Source organism: Engystomops pustulosus, chromosome 7 (genome assembly GCF_040894005.1).
Source record: "Engystomops pustulosus chromosome 7, aEngPut4.maternal, whole genome shotgun sequence".
Taxonomy (NCBI): Eukaryota; Metazoa; Chordata; class Amphibia; order Anura; family Leptodactylidae; genus Engystomops; species Engystomops pustulosus.
Window position 1 is genome coordinate 108696820 of NC_092417.1, and position 22791 is coordinate 108719610.

Below are 22791 nucleotides of genomic sequence, written 5' to 3' on the forward strand. Positions count from 1 at the left end.
ACTAACCAAGGGGGCAGTATGTTTATATTTTCATTCAGTAACCCCCCCCAAAGGCCCCCCCCCGGAGGAAATTATTGGTTACCTTTTAGCATTTTGTTTGGGAATTTTTCTCGTCTTTTATATTAGCTCTGAACAGTGGTCACACTATTTGTTTTTCTAGCAGAGTTAAAATTTAACTCAGCGTTTCCGAGGAGTATTTGTATTTAAAGGAAACCTACCATTTGCTTTTATGCATTATGAACCAAACATACCTTGAGACTGCTGTAGCTACACTGATGCAGAAACATATATTGTTTAATCTTTGAACTGAGTATTTTTGCTGAAAAAACTATTATAAAATTATGATAATGAGGCTTTGTCACTCCGGTGACTGCCTTGGCGCTCTCCTCGCCCTAATTACGCACTGTTTCAGCCTTGTCCTTCTCAGCATAAGCCAAGAATACTTCATCACTGTGTTGTACCTGAGTCATCCAGCTCAGGTTGATTAGTCATGTCTGGACAGTTCAGGCAGCTCCTCTGTATGTGGAAGAAATGTGATAGGTTTCTTCATCAGTATAGCTATAGCAGTTTCAAGGTAAGTTTGGTTCACAATGCATAAAAACAAATGGTAGAGTGTGAAATTTGTAGTAACACTGATATATTCTGTATATTATTAGCAGCTCAGAGAGCTGTACATGTCTTTTTAAGTATGGTACACAGGTCTATTAATGCAATATTCAATAAACCAGTGCTTATGGCTAATATTTTAATAGTCTGTGTGTCTGTTCCATTGCTTGGTAGAGTCCAAACCATTTTTCACTGATAAAGTTTAATTAAAAATCAAAATTAAACACTTAAAAGTTTAAATCCCTATTTATTTATTATTAAAATAAACAAAAAAAAAAAATAAACCTGTTTGTTATTGCCACATCCCAAAAGTCCTGATCTATCAAAATATAAAACCGGTTAATTGGTTGAACCAATAACGGAAAATAGCACCACAGTGTTACCAATTTTTTGTCTCATTTCAACTCATAAAAATTTTGTCAAATTTATCCAAAGGTCATACAGTGCCAAAGATGTTAGAAATTAAAATGTCATTAGGTCCCATAAAGGGTGACGCCATACACAGCTGTATACGCCAAAGTATGAAAATGCTATAAACATCAGAATCAGGCCGGGTTATGGGATGCCTACACCACTGAGCCCTTAAAACGGCCCCCACCAGGTGTGAGAAATTTGTGTGGTTGCCCACTATATGTTTGGGTCTGGCTCGCCACCAGTAGACTTGTTTCTATGGTAGAGCGAGTGAACAATACTATATACATAGAGGCTGTGTATAGATGTATTACTGGGGCTTGAGGTGGCTGTATATAGATGTATTATTGGGGCTGTGTATGGAGGGAGGAATAACGTGTGCATTTGCTACATTCAGTGGGGGCCTCCACCAGATTTTGTGCCCAGGGACCCCTACAACCTTTATTATGACAAAACAGAGAACTTTCTTTGCGTACAAAAAGTTTTAATTTTGTAAAATCTTTTAAAACCTAATAAAACCTATATTAATTTGATATTCCCATTATTGACCAAACAAACAAAGGGAAAGTTAATTGAAAGCCATTTAAACACAAGAAACACTTGGCCCACAAGAAACTGACACAATTGTTTTTTTCCAGCAATTTCATCACATTTTGAATTTTGTTCCCCACTTTCTAGTACACAACATGGAATATTCAATATCACCACTAGGAATTACAATTTGTAGTGGCAAAAACAAACCCTCATAACGCTCGAACAAAGAAAAAAGTAGTGGATTTTGAGGGCATCAACTGGAAGAGGGTTAACAAGCTGCAGATTTACGACTTGCAGTGGAATTGCAGTTTTTTTTTCAAGTAGAATATAGATTGGACTTTATGAAAATCCTATTCTTAAGGCCTCATAGACATGAGCATGTAATGGGACTGTTAGCTAGCCATTTTTTTCTCTGGCTAACCAGTGGCCACATTATTTTCCACTAGGCTCGTTTACGTCGTGGTCCACCAATTTCAACTGCCTGTTCCACAAAAGATAGAGCAGGTCATGCTCTTGCCCATCTTTGTGGTCCATGAAGTCCCCTCCTATTGATATCAGTGGTGTCAGAGGTGCTCAAATGCAGATGGCTCACATTCCCCTACACTGTGTTATTTTCAAAAGTGACCAAAGATTTTAGATGGGCCTATTACACATCTGTCACTAATGTGACAACTCGCTGTAGTGTCCAACACTTTCCCCCAGCCCCTGTTTCTTTACCAGAGTGGTTCTGGTCCTAGCTATGCAGACTTTACAGTCCTGAGGCAATGGAATAAAGAGGCGTTGTGGCTAAACATAGCCCAACATGACCTGACAGCATGATGCCTGGGAGAAGTCATGGAGGAGCTCATTACAGCCACTACAGAGTAGGCCAACTGCAGCCTCCATACCATAGCACCTTAGTCTCATCTTCAGTGCTAGCGTGTCAGGAGAGTCTATACATTTTTAAACAAATCTAGCTTTTTGGAGGAGTAAAACACTATGTACGCGCATCTATGACGCTCGTGGAGCCATAAATGCGACCTCTGGTTCTGAATGAAGACTATTGTAGAGTTATATCAATGAGCTTCATTGCCGTAGCTGTTCATTGTACAGTGTGTTGGTTTCAAACTGTTATTTTTTGCTCAACATTACAAGCTTTGGGTTCACGTGACTCACATACCAGGCAGCTGGCAATCTACCTTTACACTTTTATATATTTATCTGCCACTCATGTTTGCTTATTATGCAGTTTTTCTTTGAATCTTCTTGGCTTTCAGACTAAATGCATGGTTCACATTTCTTTAATTGCACTAGCCTCTGTGTGTGTGTGTGTGTGGTATGAAGCTGCAGTACCTTAAATGTCAAGGTCATTCTGCAGTCCTATGTGAATATATCCTAATATGGGTAAAATAACAGTATTTTAAGCATATTTAATACATTGTATATCTTCTAAAGCACAGAATATAAATGGTAGTTGAAGTAATTGTAAAAGAATACTGATCAAAATTATAGAACACTTTTAGATACCTGAAAATTATTGGTGTTAATCTGCCATTGGTGCTAATTTCCTTAATTATCTGACACACCCTATTTAACTGGCAGCCTAACTTTCCAGCTTTCACTAACTTTACATAAATGGTGTGCTGTTCCAAAGGGACTGAATCCCTCCCGCAACAGGTTGTCCAGATGAAGGCCAAATGGGTGACCCTATCATACATAGCAAGAGACGTTGGTCATTCCAAATCTGTGGATTCTAGAATATTGCATTTTTACAAAATCACAAACTCATTCAAGACCCCCAAAAAGGCTGGTCGCCCTTTAAAGACAAATGCAAAAGCTGAAAGGATAATGTTCAGCATCTCCATGGGTAATTGTTTCAGCACTGCAGCTAGAATTGCTCACAAGTTCAATACTGAACAGGGTAAGGATTTGTTTAGTCATACAAGGTCACAATTACCAAACCTCTCATTAGCAGAAAGAATCAAAAGTATCAGAACCTCCTTCAACAACACATGGTTAAAAGATAGATAAAACTTTATTAATCACCATCAATAGGATTTTTTTTTCCGCTTCAGCAATATAAAATACAACACACAACCATATTCTTAAAAAAAAAAAAAATACAAAACCCACCCAGTTCTGCCACTGGTTAAGAGAAACTAGATAGCCTTTTGTTATATGATACAATTGTGAATCGTACAAATGAATTTCTATTGCAAGCTTTACATATTTTGATCTGAATAAACCTTGCCCTGTAATGACTTTCCCTAGCCATCAGCAAAGCAAACAGTGGGTGATTTGGTTTACTAATGCTGCTTTTAAATTTTGTCTCAGTCCTGCCTTCCACTACACTATTAAAGCCTCCAAACATTCCACCAATCACACCACTAGCCCTTTTGATCACCTTGTCCAGCTTATTAATATCTTTGGCACACATTCCAGATCCAAAACAAGCTACAGAATTAAAAATAGATCCAGACATCACTGTATCATAAAAAAATACAAAGTGTCCTGTTACAGACATCAAATGACCACAATTTACATAAAAATAATAATCTCGACAGACCCTTTTTATGCAGCTTATCAGCGTTAGCTTTCCAATTTAAATCCTTATCCAGGTGAACACCCAAATATTTATATTCTCCATTTTGGCACCATTCATATAGATTGGTTTAAAGCCTGACACAACCTGCTTTTTCGCACTCCAAAAAGGCCTCAACGACCCCGTTATACTCCTCCCCACCATCATCTGCAATATTTCCCACCACAACTGTTCTCGTCAGAAAAACGCTGCATGTGACAGTTTTCGTAGTTGTAGGCAAAATCGGCCGAATACAGGGAAAAATAAGAAGGGAGATAAAACCGTCCCCTGTGGAGTACTGACATTACTTACCCTAGTTCCCTAGCTTCCCATACAAGCAAAGTGAGGTTGATCCATTCTATTAGACTTCTCTCCACCCCATAAATTCCAACTTCATGCATAAAAAAGCTGCTGTACAGAATTAAGAAACATAATCCGGACCAGTGCCTTACCCACCTCAAGATAAGAATATACCTTTTCCAAAAGGTAGATAATTGCATCTTCAACCACTAATTTGTTTTAGTAAGCAAACTGCAGACCATCGGAGTATGATTTAGTGACTACCCTTAAATGTTTCAAAATCAATCGTTCCTGTGTGTTCATAGCGTAAAGACATCATTACAGCCAATTGGTAAGATCAAAGAACTTATTTTTTTTGCTCTATAATTTGCACTCTCCATCCCATCTTGAAAGAAAAAAAAAAAACAAATGTGGATACTTTTGTTAATTGATTAAACAAGAAAAACGGAAATATCACATGTTCATAGGTATTCAGACCCTTTTCTTAGAATTGGGTAGAAGCTCCTATTGAGCTAGTACAGCATTGAATCGTCTTGGGAATTTTGCTACAAGTTTTTCACACCTGCATTTATGGATTTTTCCATTCTTCCTTGGAGATCCTCTATAGTTCCCTCAGGTTGGATGGTGAACATTGGTGGACAGGCATCTTCTGTGCTTTGCCACCATTCTGGCTGAGCTCATTGGGCAGTTCCTTATGATTCTCATGTGCTCTGACATGAGCTGTGAGGTTTTATATAGACAGGTTTGTGCCTTTCCTAATCAAGTCCGATCAGTTTAATTAAACACAGTTGGACTCCAATGAAGACGTGGAACCATCTTAAGGAGGATCCAAAGGAAATAGACAGCATGTAAGTTGAATATGAGTGTCACAAGGGAATACTAAATACTTATGACCATGTGATATTTTAGTTTTTTTTTGTTTAATAAATTAGTGGCTGAGTGAAACATAAAGGGGTCTGAATACTTTATGTAAACACTGTAGGATAATAGTCATCTCGATTGCTTAACAGAGATGTCTTCGGCACTTGAACAATGTGAGAAACCTTCTAAAAGATGAGTTCCCCAAAACCTACATTTAAATATTTAAGTTAACATACCCCTCAGCTCTGGCGTACATGATCTTAATACATGCTGAAGGATCCCATCTGGATCACTTGCTTTATGATCATGTATTCTTCACAGCTGTCCCTCCAACTCTGAAATCTTTAACCCTAAGATTAAACCAGACCCCCTTACGCAGTGGTTCTCAACCTGTGGATCGCAACCCAAGTGGACGACCAAAGCACAGGGGTAGCCCGCGTTTTTGCAGCCAATCATGCAAGAACGCGATAAAACAAGTGTGCATTATGCACACACTACTTGCTGCAGGACCTTGAATGACAATCATCACCTGACCCTCCGACTTCTCAATCACATCCAGCAGGGCTGGACAAGACCAGAGGGTGGGATTCTGTTTAAGGAGGGGGCCAATACCTGCGGGGAGTTCTGTGTGAGGAGTGGGTAGCAGACATGGGGAGAGGGCTACCTGAGTGAGGTGAGGAGGAAGATAAGACCTGGGGGGGGGGCAGTGTTATAGTAATTATATTGTTTTACATAGGGGGCAGTATTATAGTATTTATATCCTTGTACATATGGGCAGTATTATAGTAGTTATATTCTTGTACATAGGGGCAGTATTTTAGCAGTTATATTCCTGTACATTGGGAGGAGTATTATAGTGTGTATATTCTTGTACATAGGGGGGAGTATTATAGTAGTTATATTCTTGTACATAGGAGGCAGTATTATAGTAGTTATATTCTTGTACATAGGGGGCAGTGTTATAGTAGATATATTCTTGTACATAGGGGGCAGTAGTATAGTAGTTATATTCTTGTAAAAACACAGACATTGAATATGTGTTAATAAACAGTGTTAAGTTATTATACCTACCCCATTTCCTAGGCAGAGGGCTGTATTTGAAAATGTAATGGTGGACCTCCCATGGTTTACAAACTATTGCATCAAGCCAGTAAATCTACCAGTACATATGAGCATCTTCAGGATATATAATCCTTAGTTGGACACATCTGTAGTCCTGACAATGTGTAGCTGGAAGATTAATGTTTTCCCCTTGGTCTAATGTATACATGTATGTACGCCTCTTCTCCCGGTAACTGTGCTACTCTCACTTTACACAACCTGTGCGCTGTTATGGCTGAGCAAAAATAAATTTATGGCAGCGGTATTTCTTTCTCTCCCACTGTAAATTTATAGGCTTTGCCAAGCAATTCTTGTGGGTTTATTTATGAGAAAGGAATAGAATGCACAGGACCCTCATATTTCCAGGCCTCCTTTGCATACATGTGGCATACGACAGCTGTGTGGTAGTAAAGCCCGGGCTGCGCCGCTTGCTTCTAAAGAAATACATTTGTGAGGATTTTATGTTCTCTAACTCAATCAGCCAGCACTTGCCATCTTCCAGCCCAAAGACCCTCCGCAGACCATTTTCAGCATTTTGCTGCAATTAAACTCCTCTGGATTTAGCCCACAGGCAATTTAGTGCCTTTTTACATATGCACATTATGAACTTTTGACCAGGAACTAGTAGTCGTATATTAAAATGCAGCTTCTGAGAGCCGACTTAACAAGTTCCTCAGAGTATTCGCTGGAGTCAGTTGTGGAAAAGGGTAATTTAAACAACTTGCAGAGAGGCCATTGAGAATCTTACTTATGATCCTAAATATGTATTTTTCCTCTCTGTCTTCCTCCTGGATGCCGCTTGCCGGAGCTCTCAGAGATGTGATTGATCTTTTATTCAGCAGCTAACGAGGGCTGTGATTCTATTAGTGCTCTACAAGGCAAGGGAGTAGTGATTTAATGAAGTGTCTAGCGAGCTAGCTTTAGATTTATCCTGTTGCGTCTAATTTGCAGTGCCCGTTGCGAGCGTAACAGAGAGCGCACTTGCTTTTGCCATTAGCCAGGTATTTCCTTAGTAAATTGTTGTAAGGTCAGGTGTAGCTATCTCTGAGAAAGACGCTGCCTCCCCTCCTTAGTGTCTTGAGACATGACAGGCTCAGCACTGAGCGTTCAGTGGAGCGGAAACATAAGGAGCAGAGGTCTGTCTCCGATTCCCCCTCAGCTGATGCCGGAGCAGATGAACTGCCAAGCAGGACTAATAGAGTCATAATTGGCGATTAGGACTGAAACAGGGCAATAACATCTTAATACAAACTGGCGTATATTATACTTACTGTCAGTTGTATTAAGGTTCCACGGTAGCCTTTTACCAGCTTCAGCCCAACTTATTAATTCTCAGTTATGAGGCAATCAGTTTTAATAGTATCTCTCTACAAACAAACAGCCGCCTGTCAGGCTGGCTCTTTGCTTCCCAGTGACACCACTAAGCCCTTGGTGCTTTGCTTTGGCTGTGAAATCCAACAGATGTTTTTAATAGGAGGCATTAAAATATATTTTGCTCTGCCTGCAGCCTTGTTAACTCCTTGCACAGAAGAAAAGACCTACAAAGTGGCTTATGGCTGGGGTTCTGTAATAGCAGCAGAATGTCTTATGAAAGAGTTATAGAGTTTTTCACTGCTGTAGTATTGTTGTAAAATTAAGCAGTTCAGTGAATTTATTTGTTAGAAGGAAAACTGAGTGTTATGAATGAAAACACCCATAGAGGTTGTCACTAGGTCAGTTACCTAGTGTTACACCTAGCAGGACCTCTTCTGTATCTTTAGACTCTCCTATATTACTGCACAAACCGTATTAGTGCATAAGTGGATGAATTCCAGAAAAGTTGGTTGACAGTACAGCTACTGACTGTTGGTGAGATGGTTCAAACCAATTGTAGGAGCTATCAATAAGACCACTCTCTTATCAAGACCAGAATTCTGGCTCCACTGTGTATGATGCATATTGTGCATTATTTTTGAGAAGACACCCTTACAATGCAATTATATGTCATTGTCTTAAAGGAATTTTCAGTTTCTATTCGTATCTCTGTGTTCACTATAAATATATCTAAACATACTCATGTCACATTGTACAAAGTACATCCTGTAGTATGTGTATCCACGTGTTGTACTTACCATAAAGTGTATATACTTTACATTTATTTACATCAGTACATCGATATTATCTATGTATTATCATATGATGTATACATAGTACCTCTACTTGTCATCTAGTTTTCTGCTTATATAAAATAAGGAATAATCTGACTGCGATGTCCGTGTAATTTTGCAGTATTGACACTTGTGTCCTAGCGCTATCTCATCATTGTATTATTGTCTCCTGATGTACCATTTCATTACAGTTTCTACAATAGAGCTGAAGTCTGAGCCTTTTAGCCCATAGCTCATTGCACAAAGAAACACTGTAAATGGCTTATTGTATATGAGATGATGTGGATCAGAGCACATCAGAATCAATAAGCAGCTAGTCACAACCTGGCAAAGTGTTCTTGGTCGGTTTCCTTTTAGTAAGTATGAATTCTAAAACGCAATGTCAAATACACAATCAAGTGAGAGCACAGCAATAAAACATTGGCTTGACACTTTTGTGGTTACGTTTTCCCCTTTTTAAACCTATTGACCTTTTTTTAAATGGTTTTATGAAAAGGAAGGATACAAAACACAAGTTTCATGATTTAATAATAAGTTAATGATGAGTGAGGTGCGCTCTGAGGGTGTCTCGTCTATGGATCCAAGGGCGTTAATAAATGGACTTGTTTCACCTCTGTCCATAAACAAGGGTAGCAAGTGAAAAGGTTAATATGAAGGAACGCTGTAAACTTCACTACTCGAGGCTATAAAGATGGTCATTGGTATAAAGTAGTAGCTTGTTTTTAGATGGACAAGTTATCAGTCTTCTTTTGGATGGTAGTATTATCAAGCATAATTAACCATGCACTACTAGTTGTCTTGCCATAGAGAAATTGCTAGAACATGTCACCACTGTCCAATTGTTGATGGGCTGAAGAAACTGTGCTCTCAAGGATCTCTTGAACAACATGGTGGAAGCACTAGTCTCCTGCCTGCTCTTCTAAGCTTCTTCTGTTTACTAAAATGATTCTTCCTAGTGCCTCTACTCATCAATGGAGGTCACAACAGTTTTCATTTAAATATTACCAATAGTCAGTTACGCATATAGACACCAAGTGCATTGGATATTTGTATGTCTCTATACTGTGTCTACATCTCCTTCACAGACATATGTATTTCCATGGTTAGAAGCAAACCTTCTGTGAAGTGTATTCCTTTTATCTTCTTATATCGGTCCCATTTTACCCATTAAGAAGAGGAAGACTGAAAGCGTCCTGCGGATCCACCTGCTGGCATTTAATGGAGCCTCAGGGCAGTAAAGATATCCAAAAAGAAAAGTGCCGTCACAAAGTACAGTTGCAGTAGCAGTAGCTTACTTCTGAGATCACTAATCCATACCGTGCCTTGTAGTCCAACATAAGCAGATAATTCATTTTATAAATACCAGCATGCTTTTGCCTTAAAATGACTTTCAAGTGTTAACTTACAATATATACATTAAAATACATAGAAATTACACAAAACATAGAAGAAAAACAATGCTAGTTAACTAGAAGAAAGACAATATGTGGCCTTTGAGCGCTGGCTGTTATTATCATCCAGATAAACGTATGTATTTGTCTGTACTATTAATAATGCATGCATTGCAAATCTCTGTCCATTAAGGTCTTTGATCCGCTCTGTCTCCTAGTCATATTGTTACAAGACAGAACGGCTGGGAACTTTGGAGCTGCCAAAGCATCAACGGCCACCCATCTCCTTTAATGAAATACGTATTTTAATACGTTATGAAAAAAAAAATCAAGACAAGCCTACTGTAGTTTGCAGGTAATTTAATGTATCGAGTAGATTAAAACAAACTGCAAAGACTTTTGACTGTGCAGAGATCAAAGACACTAATTTCATTGTTCTACTTTAGTGTTTATAGACTTCAAAAAGATGGTACGGCTCGAAACGCTTTTAATGTCATCTGTAGAGTTGCTTTGAAAAGCAAGGAGAATGTCTTCATTAACCAAAGCTGCTTCTTGGACCCTCTCATCTGCCTGAGTTTTCAAAGATTAGGGGAAAAAAATAAATATCCCTGTCTCCTCTAATCATTAGATTTACTTGTTACATGATGGGAGAAATCCGGGACTGGAATGTGAAGGAAACATGGAAGCGACGCTAATTATTGGAAATTGTTCATCATGTCGACTTCTCTGTGGAAGGATTTTATTACAAGTGTAATGACATTGAGTCTTGTCGTTGCACAAATTATAATTGGGTCTATCAAATTTTGAGAAAGTGTCACCATAGCTGTCAACAGGTCTTATCAGCTTATGCTAATGTGATAAGTGTAAAGTGGTAGATGTGCACAACGCAAGAAGATTTTAACAATAGTCTGAGGCTCTGTATAGTTTACACAAGAATATGTCCCAGGGTGGGATGTGTAAGTAAAATAAAAATAGTAATCAACACTACACCTCCACCAGTCCTAAGGGTCTAAGTGACTTTGATCATTGTGAACATCTACAAAATGGCAGGTCCTGTCAGGTTTTCCTGGTATACACTCGTATGGACCTACCAAACAGTGGGGCACATTTTCTGTTGGACTTTGCATGCTCTTTTTTTGTGTAAACTGCTTGCATAGATATTTAATAAGTGCCTGTGCCACATTTGTGTCGCATACGACCCTTTTGTGGCACAGCTGCACTAGGCATCATGCCACATAAATTAGGGGGCATTCCAGTGCTCAGTCGGACCATCCATCAGACTTAACATGCAAAGTCCGACAGAATTGCGTTGCATGCCCCATGTTAAAGGTGAACCTAAAAAAAAGTGTTGCACTCAATCGGAACAGGGCAGGGGGTGCCAGATCCATGAAGAACATGCGCCAGAAATCCTGAATCTGGCACCCTCTGTACACTACACAGGCAAACTGAATTTAGTGCAGTTTGCACTGTTGTTAAATGTGCCCCATTGTTCATGAAAGTGAACTATTGAGTCACAGGATCAGCATGTCTGAGAATCACTGGGGCATGTGGGGAATGAAGGCTAGCCAACACAAGAGATGCATTTTAGGTTGCTGAAAACTGACTATTAAAGAAAGGCATTAGATAAAGAACTTCCTTTGGAACTACACAGCAACATGGGATCTAGTATAAGACGGGGTTTCAATATTACTGTATACCTAGTCAGAGTATATTACAGGTGTTACTGTATCCTTAAATCCCTATCCTGTGGCGGCAGCTATGTTTTTCTTGCTGTTAAACATTACTGTAATTTGACTGATTCTGCCGATCCTTTCTGGGATTACTTGTAAATGTTTACAATAATGCTACTTAATGATGAAATTATGATATGCTATAGGAGTGCTAGGTTTTATGGCTCAGCCCTGTCATTGCAATTTCAGAATTACAGTGTTCTTTCACAGCTGTTAGTCTAGTATACCACCCACATGGCTGCACTGCACAGGAGAACACGTTTTGTATCCCTGAAAAGTTCATATTGCAGTTTTCGGATTAATGTATTCCTCGATGTATGTCAAAATGTTCTTAAGTAAGCATCTGGTTAGGATATACCCTGGTCATTCACAGTGGGGGCTTGAAGCCCAACTTTTATGGGTGGGAAGTTTATAGTTTTGGATGACGTTAATAAATCTGATAGTTCCACTATCCTCCCTTTATTTAATATCAGGGAAAAAGTGCTCTTTGTCACGTAATGCCACCTTTACAGGCACATGGAGGCTTAAATCCATTCATGTCCAAAGTAAATCTTAGCTCCTATCCACAAGATAAGGGATACCTATCTGATTGGTGGGGTTCCAAATCTTGTGACTCGTGACTTCCAGAGAACGAAGGTCCCATTCTCACTAATAGGTGGACTGGCAGGAAAAGTGTGTGCCCTGCTGCTCCATTTACTGTCTATGGGAGCACAGCTCTGTGCACAGCTATTTCCATTATTCCCTTTCAATTGAATGCTCGTCCTGCTGCTCTACCCTTTTAAGGGTGTTGCCAGATGCTTAGTGAAAGTTAAAAGATGGTTTCTGTCATTGGCATTGCCGTTCGTCCTCATTGACTTAAGTGGGATATAGCTTCATTCAGGCCATGTCAAGGATAAAACAGTTGGCCACTAATCCGCAGGAGCCACCACAGCAGGATTCAGGACTTCCTGTGATCTAATGCAGTTATTATTGTATGCGTGGCAAGTAATGGCTGCATTGTATCCTCTTTTTGCTTAAGACAGTAGATCACAGGACATCATAGGAAGTCCTGCCACTGACATGTGTCTTGTGGCTCCCACAGACTAACAACTACTTGCCATGGTAAAGTTTCTTATTAGTGGCCTTTAAAGGGCCCTTTAAAACATGGGAATACTCCTTTATAACGATATTAGAAGAGTGGTAAGCGAAAGCAATGTGCATGCTGGATTGCTGCTGCCCCGAGCACTGTTTGTAGGCATAGGTCACCAATATTTTAATACCTAAAGATGCTTTAAACACACCATCTCCAATTGTTGGAATTATTAAAATATTTTAAATCTTTTATTTTATTACAATGTTGGCTACTAGAGATTTGTCATATTTGTACTGTATCATTGCAAGGCATAGCACATAGATGATTTTAACTTGGTAAAGGACATTTGGTGAATCTACAATTTTATCTGAATCCACATAACCCTCAGTTATTTTTTTGAATATTATTATTTTTTCAAGGGACATGCTTGGAAAGTTCACCAAAAGTCTTCTGCCAAATTTTTCTAATATCTCATTACATGAACTTGTTTGTTTGGGAATCTTTTCCTTGGATCTGGGATAAGTGTGTCTCCCAAGAAAAGATAAGGGCTCCAGTCAATGCATTTGCTTATTTTTACTGACGTTTGTTTTCTTCCTCTCTCAGTTCTGGAGATGTTCATCACCATGTTAAGTTCATCTCAGAAGTCTCTGTTGTTGAAATAAAAAGCTACACGTGGGGAATATGAAATTTCTGTTCAGTTATTTGGATTTGGCTTTTCTGCTATAATAAATGAATCCATTTATATTATGAAACATTTTGTTTTCTAAGTTGAAGAGTTTATACGCAAATAAGAAATTGTCAATGAGTGAGAACATATAATGTAATCACACCTAATGTAGTGAAGCCTAGAGTAGAAGAGTGTGGCAGAAATGTCAAATCTTCAATCTAAAGAGTGCAACCTGTCCGATAAGGGAAGTTAGATTATTATAGTTTGTTCTGAAAAACATGCTGGATTTAGCGGCTGAGTCTACAACTGTCAGCACTGGCTTGTGGGTAACTGACCTAAGACACATTGCCCAGAGGATGGGCACCACCATATCACAGTTCGGGTCACAAAGTTTAGAATGAAGAAATTAATTCCCAGTGATTTTGATTAAGGCAAATGGATTTCAAAGGAAATCTACCATTTAAAATATAGCAGGATAAACCAGGGACACTTACTCATAGTGAGTGTGGTAATATTATATTTGCTATCCATGGACTCCTTTCTTCTTATATCAACTTTTAAAATACCAGAATTCCTCTGTGCTGTAGCATTCACAGGCTTTTAGACTGTCTCCCCCACCCCCTCTCCTTTTTCAGCACATTGCCTGATGTAATGTTACTGCAGTAGTGGGAAGTATCAGCACAAAGTGGAAAGGGGGTTTACCCACCTGGGTGTGACAGGCCATGAATCTGCAATGGAAGTTCTTTGGTAACACCCACAGGAGCACTTCAGGCACTTCTTTAGCATAATTTTAAACAGTTATTTTAGAAGGAAGGAGGGGATGGATAACAAAAATAAGATTGTCAGAGTAAAGATGCCTTTTAATATTGATTTATTATTGTTATTAATATCAGATCAGTAGGGTTTCTACATGTGGTACCCAGTTTAGGGAAGTAACCCACTGTTCCCGTTTACTGCAGCTCTACACCCTTTTCTTTTATATGGACACACACCAATTTGATATTTCTATTGCTATTATAAACTCCATTGTTTTCTATTAATTGGTTAATGTGTTGTTATTGTTAACAAACCTATTTTATAAAGGGTATCTTTGAAATATAAGCTTCTTACTAGATTCCTACTTTTTATAAATAGTTTTTAAAGTTTTAATTGTAGCAGTCAGTGATAATTTCTTTACAATGCCACCATCATCTGAAGCATTACGCAGTTACTTTTCAAAAGCAGCCCCCTCTCCCCCCTATAATAGATATACATGTTGAGGTCCCCAAAAGAGGGAAGATCTTAGTAGCCACTCAGTTCTGGCTGATAGACGATGACCCTCTTCAGAATTGTAACATATGCAATATGTGTACATTGGTGGACATATTGTAGTTTAGTTTTACAACAGGCCTATACTGATGTTTACTTTTTTTTTACAGTCAAAAGTGAAGATTGAAGACAAATCCCAAGTTCTTGAAGTATTTCTTTAAATGAAACCGTTATCGTCCCCATTTGTACAGTACCCCAAAGTGAAGGAGAAAGTGACCAATAGACCAATAAAATATGTAATCTTTATTAATACATATTTCATATAAAATAATTTCAAAGGCAACACCCACAAAGGATGATGTAGCAGAAAGAAACAAGAGGTCATGTACATATCTACCATATAAGTAACATTATAAATGTCAGATGATGTATATCTAAACTGAGATACATCTAGAGCTCAGACTCTATATGTATCTGGTATTGACACTGCCACTAGTATCAATACCAGATCAATATCAATACCAGTAATCAATATACTTGTGTATAAGCCAAGTTTTTCAGCACAAAAAAATGTGCTGAAAAACCCAACCTCGGCTTATTCACAGGTCTATAAAAAAAATAAACATACATACTCACCTTCCAGCGCCCTGGATGCTTGGTGCGGCTTCCCGATGCTCTGGTACCTGCAGCTCCTCTTCTCTCTGCAGTCACAGCCCGCAGAGTGCATGGCCATGGCTCTGCCGGCTGTTACAGCAGAGAGAAGAAGAGCCACGGGGACCAGAGAATTGGGGAGTCGCGTCGAGCATTGGGGTGCCGTAAGGTGAGTATGTATGTTTATTTTTTTATGTGCTGGGCTAACAGGGGGCTGTCTGTCTATCAACCACAGTGGGCTGGCTGGCAGATACAGGGGGCTAGCTAGCTATAAACTGGGAGGCTGTGACCAATGTATTTCCCACCCTCGGCTTATACTCGAGTCAATAGGTTTTCCCAGTTTTTGGTGGTAAAATTAGGGGCCTCAGCTTATACTTGGGTCAGCTTATACTCGAGAATTAATACGGTACACACCATCCCATACTACTGCTTAAGGTTTCATGTAGCTCCTATCTTTTTTTTATCCATGGCTGCCTTGATACTAGTGCGTCCATTTACTTATGGCAGTATAAACTCTGTATGTATCTCCGTGTAGATATATGGTTGATATGCCCTCTATTTTATGCTGCTTCATTTTACTTTGTGTGTGTTCTATTCTAAATTATTTGAATGAAATATGTATTAATAATGAGTCATATATTTATTTTTTACTATTTTTTAGTTTTGGATATTGCTGCCTTGTACCTTTCTTATACATAGGCTTCATTTTCTATATATAAACTAATTTGCATGTGTGGACATGTTGGATCCCATGAACATCTGATTGCATGTAAAATGTCGGGAAAGGGGGGGGGGGGAATTCCTGAAGTCAAAGTAACAGACTTGGTCTATACAACCATTAATATTTTTGTTGCTTGGGAATTAACATTTAGCAGCAGTTCTTCTCTAATGGAACACTGCCTGAAATCTTTAAATAATGAAAAGTTTCCATTTGATAAATGACTTCATAGGAACAAGTTTATAAAGTTCACAGCATATGCGTCTATCATAAGGACCTCCACCACTTTATTTTAGTGCATAATCTCTTGATTTATAACCGGCTGCTTCAACGTGTCATTTTTAAACTTCTGTTTGCAGCGACAGTGTAATTCCGATAAAAATGACTTGAAAACCACTTAGCTGCACTGGGACAGACAGTGATGTTAATAGGCATAGTTACCAACCTAGGTATAAACCAATGAGGCAAAGAATATTTGAATGTCAAAGTTTACATCAACTTCTTTGCTCATTTTTACTTTTATTTGGAATATTTTTTTCTGTATACCATATATGAACGAGTATAAGACAACTTTTTCATTACATTTTGTATGCTAAAAAGGTATACTCGAGTGTAACATCCAGCAGGATGGCATCTTTGTGGTAGTATTGCTTGTCATCTTTATTGCGTTTTTTTCCACAAATTGCAGCAAAAATGCAATGAAAAGTGTGGAATAAGCACAGTCGGGGCCAGATTATAGGGAGGGCTCCAGGGATGCACACCCTGGGCCCCCACCAGCAATGTTCGTCAGTCAGCTCACAGCTGTGAGCTGACTGTCTCTGGGATCAGTGTGCAGTGATGGTGACACTGTGCTGCATGTTTACCCGCCTCCAAGCTGTGACAATGATTCATTCATCCATACACGCAGCCATCTGTACTCAATCCCATTCTGCATGTATAGTGTTTTTACAGAGCTAACCCTTACCCCCTCCATCCCCCCCTTAATACCTAAGACTGCATTCACAGGAACGTACGGCCCGGCGGGCACACTTTCGAGGAAATGGAGAGGAGGAGTGGTGACCTATGTGCAGCACTGTATCTCTCCGTGCGCCCATTGCCGGCCTATGGGGGACGTATGTACGTCCGCAATCTTGCGGCTGTATTCACGTCGCATACAGATTTGTGAATGCAGCCTAACACTGGTTGGCTAGGACTGGTTGTCAGCCAAGTCTTAGCCAATCAGTGTTAGGTTTAATTCCTCACAGAACACTTGGCCTGATCTGTGAGAGGAGAGAGGACTCTCAGGGAAGCTGTGGCACCTGGGACTGGTATGGCGGCTGGGACTAGGGGTCAGTACTACTGCCACTGTGCCAGCTTGGCCAGCAGTTACTCTAACATGTAAGTAGGAGAAAGTTTAGAATATTAATGGTAATTTAGAATAGCAATGTGTACTCCTGTCTGCGCTACATTAAGTGGGGGCCCCTGCCAGATTATGCACCCAGAGGCCTCCCCCTACACACCCAGAGGCCCACCTACCCTGAGCACACTGCTTTTCCCTGCAGGACCATAAATTATATTTTTTGTGCCGGGGAACAACTGATGAAAATGTGGAATACAATTTATAAAATTATCATAGATTGTTAGCCCACTCCTCTCCTAACCCCTTTAACAACTGGTGGCTGTGGATTTGCATACACCTCATGATGATCATCACTGCAAAGAGTAAAGGGAATGCCATTGCCACCATTTTATACCTGTATACTGTAACATTCAGTAAATTTCCATTTTCATTTGAAGTTTTGATGATTTTCTTATGAATACCCCGGACTTTTCTTTGAGGTCTCTGCATTTGTAAGAACTTAGCTTAGTCTTGTGACTGATCTACATTAATATTCTGTGATTTAAGAGTTTTTGTTTAGAAGTGACTGCAGGTTCTTTGGAGCAGCGTTGAGGAAGAACTTGCTTTATACATTATCTTCAGACAATGGATATTCATCGCCTTCTTTGGTCTATTGTTTGTGTTTTATCTGTCCTTTCAATGCAAAGATCGTGGCTCTGTAAACTCAAGTGGCCTCAGGTTTTCCCCTCTAAAGCATCGCAGACATAAGCCACTGAGCACTAAGGGACTGAGCAGTAATTCCAGTTTCTCTATTTTCCTTGTTCGTCCAATTAATTATTTATCAATTGTACACACTCTTGAATCAGTGTGATTATCCAGGGCACGCAGCGTATAAACCACTTGAAAGCTAAATCCAGGCATAGCTATTCCACAGCACGCCCGACAATCTAAATATTGCTCTTAGACTAATCGAAGCAGCAGGAGAAGTCAGCACCGGTGATGGACTATTTTTCAAATTGATTTCAAAAATGTATTTAAGGGGATGATCTTCCACTGTAGATTACCTATTGATTTTTAATATGAAAAGCTCATTATATAGCCAGTAACTGCATATAAAAAGACGAAAACCTTTGCATAAATCCTTTAATTGAATTTCTAGCTGCCCCCACCCCTTCCACCTGTTAATTAAATCTACCGTATGTGTTCTTCATCCACCATGTTTTTGGTGCAGGTAACTGAAACACTTTACATTTGAAATGTTAATTCATTTAAGATGCCATCCTGTTAGTCTATCCGATAACCCAACCCTTATACTGAAGAGTTTTACAGGACCAGTAACAGAAGGAAACTTTATTATATATATATATATATATATATATATATAATTTTTTTTTTTTTTACCTTTACAAGTCTTTCTATGAGTGTTGTACCTTGAGAATGCTGTAGCTACATTGATGCAGTAACATATCTTGTTTGATCCCTGAGCTGAATGAGTGATCCAGCTCAGGTTGATTAGTCCTGTCTGGACAGTTCAGGAAGCTACGTGTAATGTGTTTAAGTGTGCAGGCTGAATGCAATCCAGCTTTTCCAAGGTCCTGAATTATTATTGTTTTTTCCGCAAAACCACTCAACCCAGGGATTAAACAAAATATGTTTCTGCATCAGTGTAGCGACAGCATTCTCAAGGTATGTTTGGTTCATAATGCATGAAATCAAATGGTAGATTTCCTTTAAATTTCTTAGAAGTCGTGGGAGGTTCCCATCACTGACTGACAGCTCTTCATGTATGTGTGTTCAAACAGAGATGCCTGTCAATCAATTATAAAACCTCCTTCCTGCCCTTTTAGTATAGAAGGATGAGAGATTTCTCTGTAATACAATAAAGTCTTCCTTCTCTAGGATTTCATTTCATGGTGGCAATACATGCACAAACAGCAGATGAGTGCCTTACTTGCATCAATGCAGCACCATGCACAACACCTGGACAGATTTGACATGGTTTCTGAACATGCATATTTTTGTAATCCTACTTCACACACTTTAATGGAAACCTGTCAGCAGAAATTAACCTAATAAACCAACACCAGTATGTTGCCAAGCAGCTGAACACCTTCCAAATCATGTTTATTTCATGGCCCTGAGTGGTGGTATCATCCGCAAAATCAACTTTGAAGTGAGATGTAAACTCAAGGAGGTGGAGATTTTAAAACTGAAGTCAAGCTCTTTCTTTCTCAGAAGTCACCCTTCACTGTAATTGATGGCCCTGCATCCAGGCACATCACTAAACAGGACTCGTAAAGTCGGATGCTTTATGTCAATTGTAGAGGAGGCGGCATTCAGAACTTCTCACCTTGACTTCAGTGTTAAACTATCTGCCTTCTTGACTTTATGGAATCAATTTGCATCCCACTTCAAAATTGATTTTCTAGATGCTGTCATCATACTAGACTATGAAAAAAACAAAATTTAGAAGGTATTACGCTGTTTGCAAATATACTGGTGTTTATTAGGCCAATTACTGATGATAGGTTCCCTTTAATAACTAACACGTGCAGACGTAGATTATGGCTTCATTCACACTTTGATAAAAACATGGACAGCACAGAGACCCATTATTTTTTATATGTCTATTCAGATGTGAATTATCTACTGTTGGCGGTTTTTTAGACAGAACATGTTCATTTAAGTCAGTGGGGCCTAATTACTAAGGGTCTGCGGACCGCACTTTCGTTGGATATTTTGACAATTTCGAAACGATCCGACGGATTCGGACTGAGCGCGGGATTTAACTTTCAAATTGTGTCGCAAGACTCAACCTAAGTGAATCGCGGCACAATGGATTCCAGTCGGACATTCCGAATTGGGGAATGCGCCAGGGACTGGTAAGTAAATGTGCCCCAGTGTATCAATAAAAACTATGTTTACAGATGCCATCCATGCATGCTCTGTATTTGAGAGTCTGTTGCTAGTAGAAGCTCTGAAAATGACACTCATGGATTGGAATATTATAGTGCCCCATAATAAATTGAGAACCCACTTGATGAAAATAATAATATAGTGCATTTAAATAATGAATTCATTATACATATAATTAATTATTATAAATTGCCCCCATAAATTGTTACCCTGTATAATTAATATTAATAATATACACTATATTGCCCCCAAGAAGCTGAGGAGGAATTGAGATGCTGTTTTCAATGTCTGGATTGGAGCTTATTATGCATCTGAATGATGATTTGGATTTGATGGTTGATTTATTGACTGATTACGTTAACTTTGGTACAAATAGAATTGTACCCATGAAATAGATTCAAATGCTTCCTAAAACAAACCATGGGTTACCTAAAATTAAAGGGGTGTTCCCATTTCAGCAAATGTTATTTGGGCAGATTTATCAAGCTGTCTGAAAGTCAGAATATTTCTAGTTGCCCATGGCAACCAATCACAGCTCATTTTTCATTTTACCAGTGGTCATGAATATTTTAAAGGGCAGCTGTGATTGGTTGCCATGGGCAACAGACAGCTTTCAGACAGCTTAATAAATCTTGCCCATTGTTTGTATAGTAAAACCTTTTTTTTCAATATGCCTTGAGTATCAATTCCTCATGGTTTTGTAGATTTCTGTTTGCTGTCATTTTATAGTAAACTTCTGTGTTTACTTTCAGTGGCTAAAAATCTTATGTGGTATAAGTCTTGTGGTACTCTGCACCTCCTATTAATTGATTCACTTTACACCAGAAAATTAGAACGATATTCTGATGGGTCAGCGGTATTTTTGGCCCACAGACCTTTTTGGTGCCCCCTTTTTACAGGCCACACCCCTTTTGGCAAGCTAGTCGTAGGAGAGCCACAAAACTGTCTAAAACTCTTTATAATGTGGTGCAGACAATTTTTTAGTGCAAACTACGACAGAATTCTGAATAAATCTCCCCCAATGTGCTCAGCGCATGATGTTTGTACATAATCCACATTTATGGTGGCCATGATTGAGCTGCCGTCTCTCCTGGATGTAGCCCTCATGCACATGTCTGCATTATGGCAGCTGTGAGCTAGCCGCAAAAATGGCATCTAGCTAACGGCAGGTCCTATTCCTGCTGCTCAGCTTCCCTATTGAGAAGGGAGGGGTGGGGTTGTGGCTCATGGCACGCGAACGTGAGCATGAGGCCTTACACCATACTATAAGACACAACCCGGATTTATTCAGCTAAAAATAGATTTGACACCAAATACAACTTTCCTTTTTGTCCGTGTTAGTAAATTCAGTGGTCTAGTTCAATATCTACTATCTACTAGAATGCAACACTGCTACATTTATACACAATGCACAATTACATATGTTTAAAAACACAGCTCTGCTACAAGTAATTATACACATATTATATTGATACACAGCCCAGCTAAACACACATGTGCGCACACACACAGCACTGCTAGAAATCCATGGGACCATGCATTGTACATGTTCCTGTCTTCCTAAAGGAACTTTACCATCAAAATCAAGCATGATAAACAAGAGACACTTACTCATAAATACAAGCACCGTGACTGTGGTAATCTTCTAATATTTATTATCGCCTGCCTTCTTTCTTCTAAAATCAACTTTCAAAATTATGCTAATGAGCCTGAGGGACGACCCCCAACCTCTCTGTGATCTGGCTTTACAGACTGTTACACTGTCTCACTCTTGTGCAGTGAGCAGGAAGTGATTTGTTAGCATTTCACACAATTTCAAGGAAAACTGTTGTGTAGGTCTGGCAGCGCTGTGATACAGGTCCACAGCCTGTGTGTGTAAAAAAATAAAAATAAAAAAGGCTACCTCTGATTCTACAACTGAGGGCTACTTTCTTTGTGTCCACTTTCTTTATAGGAGCTGTTTGTACATTATGGAACTGGTCAGGGAGACCTATGTGTCACAGTATAACCTCTATCTTGTGCACTCCAGTCTACAGTCATGACAGATTCTGGACATTTTTTGCTGCAAACAAACATTTAAATACCAAATTAAAAAAAAAAAAACACTTCTCTGTTTGATTCTACAGGTGTTTAGGTAGACAAATATAAATGTCAGTTTTGTTATTTTGGCCGTTTATAATATTTAACATTTGTTATTTAAAATCACTTACATCCCCCAGAGATGGAAGCGGAATCAATAAGAAGTCAGATATGGCCCATAGTAGCTGACTTATGAAATTGTTTAGAAGAGGCTATAAATTGAAAAGCAAAGCAAATTAGATGGGAGTAAAGTGTAATCAATTTCCAGTTTGTGTACAGGACCCACAAGTGGGAAAAAAACGACAAGTTGTAGCATTTTTAATAAAGGCCCTTACGAAAAATAACAGTGGTATTTATTGCCGATTCCATTCTCGTTTTATTGCTCATTAATGGAGAGAATAAAACTCAGTGTATTCATCTTCCAAGGCGTTTTTAAATCCCTTTAAATGACATTTTTAAATTGAACTACTTATCTCATTTT

At 39.0% G+C, this 22791-nt stretch overlaps 1 protein-coding gene across 11 annotated transcripts in view; it reads left to right on the top strand.

The window, feature by feature from the left end:
• Positions 1–22791, top strand: part of WWOX (WW domain containing oxidoreductase) — a 799245-nt gene that overhangs the window by 315281 nt on the left and 461173 nt on the right. For 4 of the 11 annotated variants that reach the window (XM_072117500.1, XM_072117499.1, XM_072117502.1 and 1 more), the window contains exons 10-11: positions 10130–10266; positions 10358–10547. The exons of 4 other annotated variants lie outside the window; for them this stretch is intronic. In XM_072117500.1, the coding sequence (XP_071973601.1) occupies positions 10130–10266; positions 10358–10532 (312 nt within the window). In that variant the 3' untranslated portion in view covers positions 10533–10547. Of the gene's footprint in view, positions 1–10129; positions 10267–10357; positions 10676–14798; positions 14944–22185; positions 22255–22791 lie in introns of those variants that run through there. 3 more of the 11 variants (XM_072117505.1, XM_072117507.1, XM_072117508.1) reach the window with 3 other exon arrangements.